Source organism: Dipteris shenzhenensis, chromosome 22, assembly GCF_047967505.1.
Source record: "Dipteris shenzhenensis isolate YYH24624 ecotype China chromosome 22, Dip_SZ_1.0, whole genome shotgun sequence".
NCBI classification, from domain to species: Eukaryota; Viridiplantae; Streptophyta; class Polypodiopsida; order Gleicheniales; family Dipteridaceae; genus Dipteris; species Dipteris shenzhenensis.
In genome coordinates, this window is record NC_141617.1 from 43,152,902 (window position 1) to 43,165,856 (window position 12,955).

The following is a 12,955-nucleotide window of genomic DNA, read 5'->3' on the forward strand; positions in this document are numbered from 1 at the left end:
AGTTGCAGGTTCATGCCCTTAGGCGGATGACTCTTCAGGAGCGTGAGTGGGCACTGAGGAGAGACCTCACCTCCATAGAGCAGCTCAGACAGCACGACCCAGAATCTAAGTGGCTTAGTGATAGGTTTGGGAGCACTCGCCTTGAGCTTCAGGACACGGAGATTTGGCGGGCTGAGTTCTCCTATCACTCTTCTCGAGCCCGGTGGGTACAGCAGGGGGACAGGATAACGAAGTGGTTTTTTAAGACCACTGGGCCGCGATCAGCAGGCACGCACCTGCAGCGTCTCCAAGATCCGCAAGGCATCATGCACACTGACCCGCAAGAGATTTTAGACCTGACCACAGGTTTTTACAGCCAGCTCTTTCAGACAGAGAGGATGACTCCAGCTAGTCTTGTGGCGTGAGAGGTAGTTTGGGATCACGTTTCGACAGTAGTCTCGCAGGGTTTGTGTAGCAGTCTGGAGGAGCCTTTCACGGATGAGGAGCTTTGGGAAGCCCTCAAGGCTCTCCCAACCCAATCATGGCCGTTAGGCTTACCAAACAAGACCATCCCATCGATATTGAAATATATGGTTACCTAGTAGTACATTGGTCTGTTGAAATTATTGTCATAACTCTAGGCAGTGACCAATGTAATCCATAAGTGAGTTAGGGGCATTTTCCCTCACTAGAGGTTTTTCCCCAACCACAATTGGTGAGTTAGTGTGGTTTTGTCACTTAGACAAAACCACCTCCACTCTTATTATCCTATCTATTGCATCTTCTACGTTTTACACTCCAGCTCTTGTCTCTCTGCTTGTCTGCCTCTCTCTCTCATATTTAGTATCTGCTCTCTCATATTTAGTATCAGAGCAGGCAGCTCCTGAACCAGCTCTCACTGCCCTTCCAGTCCGCCATCGTTATCTTACCAGTCGTACAACTGCTGCACCCATACAACTGCACTTCCATACAATTCTGCGCATCATCTCTGCCGTACAGCTCTGATGTCCGTACATACCTGCGGGGGGTTTCGTCCATACATTCCTACACAAGTCCTATGTGATAGCGCCCTACAACATGCCAGCGCCGTACATTTTGTTAGTCCGTACGCTCTGTCAAACCCACGCCGTACGTTTTGTCAATCTGCCGTACAAGTGGTCGCTCAATTCATCCGTACAGCTTCATTCTGCCATACAGCTTCACCCATCGTTTGTACCTGCAGTGTACGGTGTGTGTACACATCTCTGTGCAATAGTCCGTACAACTTGTACGGGATTGCTTCATCTGCAAGAGTTGTGGTGAAGAAGGATTTTTGTGCAGGTTCTTTTCTCTGCAAGGTCATCTTGCAGGTACATTTCGCAAGGATAGCTATTGTTTGGCAAATCTTTTGGAAGAACATTTACGACACTTTGTTTGTTGCAGACATTGCAATCAGTTTGCTGAATCTGCTCCAAAAATTTGGGGCTTTTTTATTCTGCTTGCAATCTTGCAGGAAAAATTTGGGGCTTTTGTAGATAATTGCAAAATTTGGGGGTTTTGGATAATTTGCCCTCTTTCAGTTGCAATCTCTCGCAAAAATTGGGGCTTTTGCATTTTGGATGCAATTTGGCAATGGTGGACATTCACTTTGGGAGTTTTACAGGCAATTTTGGACTCATATTGAGTCACATTGCAGACATTTGTCATCTTTTGCAGACAGGTTTGGCAGATTTTGGGCATTTGCAGAACATTCTGGTGCATTTAAAGCCTTTGATAGGCTGTGACAGCAAGCTGTCATTTCGAGCAGATTTTTTGCAGACTTTGGTTGTGCACCTTTGATCCCAGGATGGGATTTCACTTGTCAGATTTGCTGCATTTTTGTTTTATCTTGGCAGATATGGCTCAGAACAACCCCAATGAGGTTTTTGCTGTCCTCATACAGGAGGAAAAGTTGGATGGCACCAACTAATCCTTATGGAGCTTTATGGTTCGCAATATCTTAGTTGGCAAACACCTATGGGATTACGTCGACGGAGATGAGACACGGCCAGAGACTGTGGTTGCATCTGTCACTCCTCCTTTTGGTGATTGATCACTTCCTTGTACATCATCACATTCGCACTGCAGGGGGGTGTTAGAATTATTGTCATAACTCTAGGCAGTGACCAATGTAATCCATAAGTGAGTTAGGGGCACTTTTCCCTCACTAGAGGTTTTTCTCCCTAACCACAATTAGTGGGTTAGTGTGGTTTTTTCACTTAGACAAAACCACCTCCACTCTTATTTTTGTATCTTATCCTATCTATTACATCTTCTACGTTTTGCACTCCAGCTCTTGTCTCTCTGCTTGTCCACCTCTCTCTTTCTCTCACATGGTCATGTGTTCAAGCACCATGAGCTTGCCTCATGAGATTGTCAGTGACAAGGAAGCAAAGTTTATAGCATTGCTTTGGCAGGAATTATTTACAACCTTGGGCACCATACTCAACTCCTAGTAAAACATTCAAACTTGAAGGGGGAGCAAATGGTTGTATAAGTATGGGGAGCAAATGGTTGTATAAGTATATGACACACTTCTGTCCTGATTCTTTGAGACCTTCGGATAAATGGCTTGGACTTCCTGAATTTTGTTGCAAAAGCACCAAGCATTTTATATTGGGATGAGCTCACTTGATGTGATGAGTGGATGCAAAGTTGAAATACTTTCCACAAAAGCAAACATGGTAATGAAAAACTGATAAGCTCATTTACAAAAGATGGGATCTCTTTTGCGACTGGCCAAAAAGAATATGTAGGAAGGCCAAGCAAAGTGAAAGAAGTATGTCGATGAACATAAGAGGTACCTTGAATCTAAACAAGGGGATGTTGGGCAATTTAGGTTTCCACGAAAACGCATATGCCTCCTTCAAAAGTGACATCACACTGGGCTAGGACACTAGTATTGAGTCCATACCAAATTTTCTTTTGAAAGGATGTTTGCAAAGGAGGGGAAATTTGGGCTAAGTTAGCAAAGGGTTATCATAATTCACACCCCCAAGAGGGCTAGAAGGATACTTTAGAAGGCCCTACATAACTCATTCCTCACTTCCATTGTAACTTGCTATTCATGCACATCCTTACTCCACTCCCTTATCTATTTTTGGACCTTCTTGCTCCTTTGAGCCATCATCCAATGGGTGCTCTCTCCCTCATGATGACTCTCTCTCCTTCTGCCTTCAATCTCTCTTTTTCTCTATCTTCTCACCCTTTCTACATCTGTTCTATCCCCTCCTTTATATTCTACTAGGGCGCTTTTCTCCCCGAGGTGTCTTGTTTTACAATTACATGGGTGTCTCTTAACAAGTCAACAAGGATAGGGTGGATGATTGTGTATTTCGGTGCAATGTTAGAGAGTACTATATGATTTTAGAGATATTCATCTCTCACTTGAGAATTCTATTATGACATTGAGAAGCCCAATAGAATTACTAGATCTTAAAGAAAAAAATCCTACCTAAATTTCTAATCGCCATGCTTTCGAGTATGGTTAGACGAAATATTATATGGAAAAAAAAGTTATTGGGGATCCATATCATAGAAAGATGATAGTTGTGACAAATATGGGATGTGTCTCTGAAATCATTAGGCTGAGACAAATATGGGATGTGTCTCTGAAATCATTGGCGATACTTACCCAATGCCCACCAATCTACAGAACTACTATGACCTACTCCTGAAATGACCTCCTGCAAAAAGGGAACATAAATATTAAATACAAGCACAAGGCCTACTTTTTACTCTGAACTACACGAAGTCATGATTACACAAAATTAGAAATAAAACAACATTTATTTCAACCTCAGTGATTAAACACAACAAATAAATTTCATCAAATTCATAACGGATTTCATGCAAACATATGCAATCTCATGCTACACTTTACAATGTGTATTTTAAGTTTGTCGTGTTTTGGACAATAATTTTTAATGCATTCATGGATACTATGGAATTGCTTGATCTAATAAATAGTTCTTTATGACCAACTTCTTGGGGATCCATGTAGTCAGAAGTGGTCATCGTGCCATATAAGCTATTGCTGTGAGATTGCAAGACTCATGATGTCTCAACGAAGAAGTTAATGCCTTCTTTTTTGCTATTCTTGTTCTGGGAACTTCCTTTGTAATGTTGCATCCACCTTATCTTGATGTACTTCAACTACTTTGTATTGAACTGAGTCTAGAACTTGATTAGGAAGTTGATTGGCCATCTTAACCTATATTCGAGTAACCTAAAAGTTAACTAGTTCATTCAAAGCAGCTACAAATTCAAGTAAGTGAGAAGCAAAGCATTCCTATATTGCTCCTTATTGTGGATTACTTCTCATACCTTCACATCAAGGCTCCAATATAGGGTCCACGTGGTGATGATATTTTCGGATTCTCTAGCTTGCACACACACCCCATAGGTAGTTGAGCACACTCTAACACCTTGCAACCGCCTGCTCGACACTCACTTTGGAGCAAGCAGGACCTCTCACCACAATTCTTTCCTTCTTCGATAGAGTTTCACCTTTCTCCTCTTTATGCTAGGCACAACCTTGCATTTCACAGATCTCCTACACTACCAGATTGAGTAGGATCTCCCATTGATCTCTCCCTCTTCAATGAGAGTTGACAATTGCACCATCGAAGGATTGGGAGAGATTCATATCCAACAAAAGAAGCAGGTCATCAAAGACCTACTTCACGCCTTGGTCACACATGGACCAATGATATCCTCCCTCTCGACGAGCACAAGTCTTACCAAGAACACCTTTTGGTCCTATGTGCTTGGATCACGAGGCATGGTATGCATCTCAATTTTGGCCTCCCTGCTTCTCATTGTTGTTTCACATAGAGTCCTGATTCTGAAGATGCAAGACATGGAATGGAATGGAAAAGAAAAGCAAGACTAGGAAAGCATAATGGAAATGAAATAATGCGAGAAAGAAATATACAACTAACCAAAGTACTTACATGATCAAGAAAGGCATGAGGCTTGATGAAAATGACAATGAAAGTACAATGCCTTTATAGGATAGGCACATGTACTTTAAGTGTCAAATGTATATGGGATAAGTCCCATAGTGACACATGGTACTCTAGGATATAAAGTAGTATAGTACTACTCTAGAACACACTAAAAGTCACTCAAATTCTAACACCCCCCCATGGAGGAAAGGTGAGGGACTACTGGAATGGAACCAAGAACAAAACATGACAGTGATGGTCAGCAAAACTGTGCATGCCGGTCTAGAACTAGACATGGCTCCCACACAATGGCAAGTGACCATGGCTCAGAGGCTAGTGAGCATAACATAGAAATCTCATCTAGCATGGCTCAGAGGCTCATCATGCATGGATGCATGATCAACTCAGAGGTCTAGGAGACCAATGCACCAACAAATAGACCTATCAAAGCCAAAAACGCATGGCTCCCACAGTACATTCCCACCTGGCTCCAAAGACTAATGAAGAACATGGAGCCACACCCCAAAAATATAAAAGAAATACATCATTTTAGGAGGACTATCCAAGGCAGAGGACCTTTATTGACTCAACACACATAATTTATTGCATTCATTTTTTGGAAACACCCCCAGGGCAGAGTACCCAAATATATTATGCTTTAGAAAGCAAAATCATGATCTCCATCATCCTCTAGATGCGGGAGACAGACTGTAAGAGCATGATCCTGTGTCGGCAGGTCATCTTCGTCTGCATCATCACTAGTGGCGGATGCCACCCAATTGGCATGATCCTTCCATTGTTGTTGAGCAAGCTTCTGTTGAGCAAGCTTCTGATAACACCTGTCCTCCGTATGACCGAGCTTGTTGCCGTAAGTGCACTTGAATGGCTTGAATGTCTTTCCTCGTGCTGGTGGAGTCGATGGCCTAGGTCTCCATTTGCTGGTGGAGGCAAGTGCCTGTGTAGCATCTGCTGAATAGGATGGAGATTCTTTGTTGCGGCAATCCTTTTCAAGCAAAAGAGACACCATATCTTCGAATGTAGTCGATGCAATGCGAAGTACTTCAAAGGCATTCTCAAAGCGAGAAATCCCTTCCATACTTGTCATCAGGTTAACCATTTTGCCCTCATTCAGGACAACCATTTTGTCCTCATCATCTGGGCAACACTTCAAATTGGAGAGTTGTGAACTAAAGATTGAATTTTTGCTATATGCGCATTCAAAGTATCACACTGTTCCATTTTCAGCTTATAAAATTGCATTTTCAGAAATACCTTGGAGTTGGTGATCTTGTTACCAAATATATTCTCGAGGCATGCCCAAATCTCCTTTGCCTTGGACTTGAAGCCGATGTGATGAATCAATGAATCATCTAGGCAAAGCCCGATGATTGCGATGGCCCTCGAATTGTGTTGCTTCCAAATCTTTCGTGTTTGAAGCTCCGTTGATGCCTCAAGTGCTTCATCATCTTCGATGGCATCCCAAACATTCTCCTTCATGAGAAGGAGTTGCACACTTTTGTTTGCCATGTGGGAAATCCGTCCCCCTTGAATTTGTCCACAAGGAGAGAGTTGGTGGAAAGCGAACCCATAAAGCTGGCAGCTAGGAGAGAGAAGAGTGATGGATAGAATGAAGGTCGCAAGCGAGCTGAGGGAGAAGTGGAGGACTGAGGAAGAAATGGGAAAAATGGCGGGCAAAAGGGAAAAAAAATGGCGGGCACAATGGAGATGTAGGAGAGGAAGAAATGGCGGGCAGAATACGGGCACCAACTTGCGGGCAACAGCTCCAAGAGAATGTCAGGCAGAAGGAGGAAATGGCGAGCTAGAGCAGAGGTCAACGATGAAGAGGATGGACAGCTCCATGTTGAGCTGGCTGCATCATGCTTGGGTTGTCAAATCATTGAGCTCCAAAACAAAATTCGCACGTAGAAACAAATTTTGTCACTTCTTGCAAGGGCTATAACTTTTCACAGAAAACTCAGATTGCAATGATGTAAAAACAAAATTTATAGTACTCCAAGTCCTCTATAACTTTGCTGAAGACACGTAGCCGTGATTCTACTTCTAGATCCAGATAGAAGCGTCACATCGTCCGCAGGTCACAGAAAGATGTAGCTGAAGGAAGGAGAAGAGAGGTGGCAGATCATGTCGTGGAGAAGAGAGCTCTAGATGGAATTGGAGAAGCCATTCCTCCAAGGGGAATGAGGGAGAGAGGCCTCAATGTCCTCAATCTCTTACCTCATTTGTTGACCAACCTCATACCAATAAGCGCCAGTGCTTTGTCATCCCTAGCTGAAAGTGGTGTTGGTGAGTCTATGTTTTTTCACTTGGGTGAAAAGAAGAAGACAATATTTTTGACAAATTGCCATCAATCAAGTCGGACAAGATCATACCTCCTTTCATGGACATCTATTCATGGAGTAGTAAATTATATTATAGTGTTTAGACTGTTCCTAAGTGATTGATCTGTCTTGAATTCAGTCGAGAAATGGAATAAGATGGACAAATGAAACCATTTGTATCATATTGAATCATCCACGTGTTCCTCATTCTGGTGTGAGAATGAGTCAAAGCTACTTATCTAAATTCAATTTTTGATCCCAAACCAATTAATTTGTTTTGGATGAGCAGCAATTGATATTGGAGGGAAACGATTTTGGGTAGAACTAGGGACTTCTATGACATTCGTAGCTTCACATTGCCCTTGTGGAGGATAGAGATGGAGATGAGGAGTAACTATGAGACGGTAAAGAGTGAGGGTAGGCAGAGGGGCAAGAGAAGAAGGGGCATAAAGGAAGAGTATAGGAGTTGTGGAGTTCGAAATGTCAAAAAGGGGAGAGCTGTGAAGAGGCTGGAAAAGGTAGGAAGCAGATGTCTCAACTTCCTCTAATGATTGCTCAGGATTGGACGATAGTGCATGACTATGCTAACACTTTATTTCACATGTTGACATGTAACACACTCTCTCCTTTGGGAAAGGGAATTTATATTGCTTGAATTTATGAGGTTACTTTGAGTTCTCCTCAATGATATTCATATTTACAGCAAGAGCACCATGTACATTGACTCTTTCCAAGGGTATCCTTTACTTGTCATGTAAGTATCTAAAAGAAGATCTAATTTTCAAGTATAGATTAGCAACATTTCAATTGGATCAAATCTAGATAAAACACAATTTAGCCACAAAATCTTAAAGAAAACACGCTTAGCCACAAATCTTATAGGCAATTGACTGGGTAGACTTGCAAGGCTTGAAACAACAGGGAGAAAGTAATATCTCCTTACTGGGGCAATGTATTCCTCTGTACCAACAAATGAGTTGCAGGCTGCAACTGGCTCTGCTACAAAGACTGGAGGCTGCACAGCCTTTTTCTTCCTGTGTCTTCGATTAACTTTAGGGGAAACAATAAGCTGGAACAAGCACAAGATAAAATATATGTGAGTTTTAAAATTTTAATATAGCTGGACATAAACACAGCCTAAGAAAATACCATCATCCTTCATTATTTGGAAAGTCGAAAAACATATTTCGATGTTGTGTTGTACATGATAAAGAGGACGCGTTCAAAAAAATTTGTGGACCAAGAATGTGACTAATATGATTTTTTCAATAAAACAGTGAAATACTGCAACAAATGTATCTCTTTGAAAGAATCTAACCAAAGTTGGTTAAAGTAGATAGGCCATCTCTTCAAGTTACTGGAAGTTTAGAAAGCTGATAGAAAATCCCACCTCCTTTTTTTTTTTTGTGTTGCAAAAAAGAGACTTCTATTAAGTATTAAAGAAAACTGTTAGAGCAAGCTCCATACGGGAATACGGGATACACCATGCAATGCATGAAAAGCTCAAGAGCCAAAAAGAAAGGATTGGGGCTGATAGTGCCATCTCAATCCGATGGCAACCTCCGAGAAAAAGGGAGAACCCCTCCAAACTCGAAGAAATACAGTCCTCCTAGAAGAGGCTGCCCGTGAAGGGCCCTGCATGCTAACCCATATGGCTATCAAAGTGTGAACCGTGTCACTCCAAATACCCGTGAACACCTATGATGGGTGTATCTAGGTGTCATCCAAGGCCTCTCTGCATCTAGCTCTCCAAATGTGCCAAGAGGAAATGCTAGCCAAAATCTCCCAAGAGGTGTCCACTGAAACATGTGAAGCTCTGAAAGGAATATGTGGTACATCCTGAAGAGAGCAGGGCTCTATCACCTGCCAGCGGATTGAAAGTGCCCAAGAAGAAGGCTCACCCTCATAAAACACCTGGGGCCCAGTAAGGAATAACCATGTGACCGATCCCCAAGTCATGAAGAAAGGGAAAGTATGAAAAATGCTGAGTATCTGAGCAACTCCTTTCCAAACAATTCTCGCTTGATTGCAATCCCAAAGGCAATGCCGCACTGACTCCTCTGCAGAATGACAATGAGGGCAAGTGGGATCAGCCCCAAATCGTGATCTCCATAGGTTCACTGCAATCCCTCCATGAATAGAAAGCCAAAAGAAAAGAGTGATCTTTCTATTTCTGAGGGATTTCCAGAGCAGCCTCCAAAAATTCCTACGCAAATCTGCGGTGATGAAGAAGCTATCCCAATAGGGGTCTCTAGAGGAAATCCAACCTCTATTGCTCAGCTGAAATCTCCTGGCATTACCAACCGTGAAACGAAAAAAGGGAATCCTCCTCTCTCGGTGCCCATGATCTATCCACTCCCACTCTCCTGGGTCCCACTGCAAGCACTTGATAAGTGCACCTCCATATAACCACAACCTCCAGGATCCCAGGGCCAAGAGCAGAGGGTCGGGGTCTAAGTACCACTACAAGCCCGCTCCATGGTCCACAAAACCAGCAATCCTGATAGGCTGAAAGGCAACCTCTAGAAGAATATCATCCGTGGATCTAGAGAGTATACCTCCATCCCCAACGTCAAAGACTAGAGCATCTTCCGAGATCTCGAAGAGCGATCACCTGTAGAGAAACTGCTGTCCTAAAAAAAGTTCCCATCCAAGTGGTGGAAGTAATAGGCATCTCAACTGTCCATTCCATCGGGATGGCTTATCTATCTGCTGAATCCTGCGTGTTACCCCTCTAACGTGACTCACGGACTATAGCCTCTGATCCTCATGTAGCCTGATAAAATCCTTCCAAGTGCCTACTATGTAGGCAGGGCCTCTCTCCCATCTACACCACTACATATAATGAGAAGTGCCCAGTGGTCTGCCATGCTCATCAAGTATACTATCGTTCCAAATGATCGGCTGCCTATCAATCTCTTCAAGGGTAGAGGGCAGAACCCTCTGAAGAGTGTTCCTGAAGCTCCCCCAAGCTTTTAGGATGGCAGTCATGAGAGGAGAGGCAGGAGACCTGAGAGAGGCGGAAGTAAAAATCCAGCGAGCGTTGTCCACCCAATCATCTCCCAAGATAGGTGTGCAAGCCTGAATGCGTCCAAAAAAGAAATCCTTCCAAGGTTCCTGCCCAGGCATGAGTCCCCTCACCACCACCTTACAAAGCAATGCCCTGCACTGCAAGTCTGGGTCAAAGATATTAGGGCCCCCTTCCCATGTAGGGAGAATAATGGTCTCCCAGGCCACCCTCGCTGCAACATCTGCCATGCCATCAAGTCCACTCCATAAAAGATTCCTAACTGGTCTAATTAGCTGAGTGATGCAATCCCTAGACCGGCACTAGCAAGAACACACAAACCAGGCCGTGGCCAAGAGAACATGGTTCACTACCACAACTCTAGAGGCAAGGTCGAGTTTGGCTGAGCTCCAAAAAAGGAGCTTTTTTCTTATACTTTCTAGTACTGGAGCAAACTGCTGTGCTAGAGAGATGCCCAATCCTACCTGGCATCGCAAATATCTGACAGGAACACCCCTCTGAATCCAAGAAAAGCCAATGTGAACTCCCCATCCTGGAGTGTCCTCATCACTGATCCAAAAGCCAAATGGGTGAATTTACTTGCATCCGAGTGTGCAGAGACCTTGGAGGAACCTTTGGAAAAGTCACTTTGGCTTAAAAGTGACTCCTCCAAAGATTCGCATAAAGATTTTGTTGTCGAGGCTTCACCAAAATGGCAAAGAAACCTATTATTCACATGTAGCAACATGTGAGCACAAGCATACTCATCTTCCTCCAAAGCAATTGCACTCAAAGGATCGATACTTCTCCCAAAAAATATATGGCAAGAGACTCTTGATTAACAAGAGATGTTGCATGAATACTTGCCATACATAGAAATGCTTTCCATGAAAATTTTATTGAGCCATAAGAATCAAAAAATATTAAAACTCTGAAAACAGTAACTCTCCTGGCAGTGGCTGCTCTCGAGGATCCCTCCATCAGGGTTGAGGTGGCATTTTCTGCCTCCGCCTTGGTTTTTTATTAGCTCCTTCTGAGCTGTTTTTTCTCTTCATGCACAGCATGATGTATTCCCGTATTTGACCTTGCTCTCGCAGTTTTCGTTCATGCTTAATGAAGTAATTTTCATGAAAAATTAAAATTAAAATATTAAAACAGCTCCCCTTTTTATAATAATATTTTGCCTTGAACCCTTAAAAGCTAACCTTTAAAGAAGGTATAAAAATGCAAGGGATAGTGGCATAGGCAGCAAAAACTTGGGTGTAGAATAGTGCTCTTATATGTGCCAAGCAAGATTAAAGATATGCTGAAAAAAGGCAGAAATAGGCTGGTCAACGTGATGGTTTACCAGCTATAAGACCTTAGAATAAAGCCTTTTTCTAAGGTTCCAATTATCACCACGTGTCAGCATATGAGCCATCCTTCACACCTTAGTCAAAACACAAGGAAATACAGCGCGACTGCTCTGCAGAGAATGGAACATTGTTGCCTTTGAGAGAGATTTTGACAAAAGGCTCCCAACCAACTCTGAAAACAACAAAGCTTCCAATTGCGTCGTAGGATCACACCTGCTTGCAAAAAGCTGGCGAATACGCCAAAAATTAGCCTTCAAAAGTAAGTAGCGTTGCTTTTGGAAAGAATGCAGAGCAGTCTAGATGAAGAACATAATCACCACAAGAAAATAATGTTTGTAGAGTAGTCTAGCGCCGTGTAGAATAAGACAAAAAATGTCACAGCAAAGGACCCATTCTTTCTCCTAGCTGAGATTCTTGGCAGTAGTCAATCGACGACCCAAAGTCTCAAGAAAAGGCAATCAATCTAGCTGGTTCTTACATATGTACTCTTATGGCAACTGAGGATCCCAAGGAAGCCTCCTCGCAAAAAGGAGATATAACTGGCCACCTTTTTTTCGATTTGTTGGAACCTTCATGAGCTAGAGGCAAGGATGAAGGTGGGAGAAGATAGCAACTCGGTGCTCTGATACTTGTTAGAACTTAACGAGTGCTCAAATGCAGAAGATGAGAAGCTCATGTGGGAAAGAGGAGAGAAGGAAGATCACAAACGTAAAGTCAACATATCACATCATATTGACTATCAGCCTCATCAACTAGGAGGCTAAGGTGATCCACACATACAATGGGGGATAGCACCCACTAAATAGGAACCAAGTCCATATCCAAATCCCATCCAACATCCACTTCCACCAATCATGTGAAGATGGATTTTACACCCCTCTAATCATCCTGGTGTACTAATCTCAACATAACCCTCCCCACATGGGAAGGAGGCCTCAATACAATCGATCTAGACTTGCAAAACACGGCCTTATTATGAAAAGTGGTGGTTAGAGAACTTTTTTTTTTTGGTTGGCAAAAAATTATTGTATTATATTGATATCAGAAGTTTATACATTCCACCTCATGAAGAGGGTACATTTTCCCTAGAAAGAAAACATAAGTAAAAAAAGGAAGTTGCCAATCACTAGTCTAGTCTCTCTGCCCAAAATCTTCCAGTAGCCAAAAGCCAAGACATCATCCATGCACAAAACCTAAGTGTTCACCAAAAGGGTTCATCTTAACCTAAGTGGACTCAGGTATAGGAGAAGCAACAAGAAAATGAGAACCAGCAACAGGTACATATGTAGCAAAAAGATCCTACCAGGT

At 42.8% G+C, this 12,955-nt stretch overlaps 1 protein-coding gene across 1 annotated transcript in view; it reads right to left on the minus strand.

The window, feature by feature from the left end:
• Positions 1 to 12,955, minus strand: part of LOC147888137 (phototropin-2-like) — a 189,965-nt gene that overhangs the window by 63,425 nt on the left and 113,585 nt on the right. The window contains exons 8-9 of the mRNA XM_087393295.1: positions 8,229 to 8,354; positions 3,632 to 3,683 (exon numbers count right to left, since the gene is read on the minus strand). Coding sequence (XP_087249421.1) covers positions 3,632 to 3,683; positions 8,229 to 8,354 — 178 coding nt within the window. The remainder of the gene's footprint in view (positions 1 to 3,631; positions 3,684 to 8,228; positions 8,355 to 12,955) is intronic.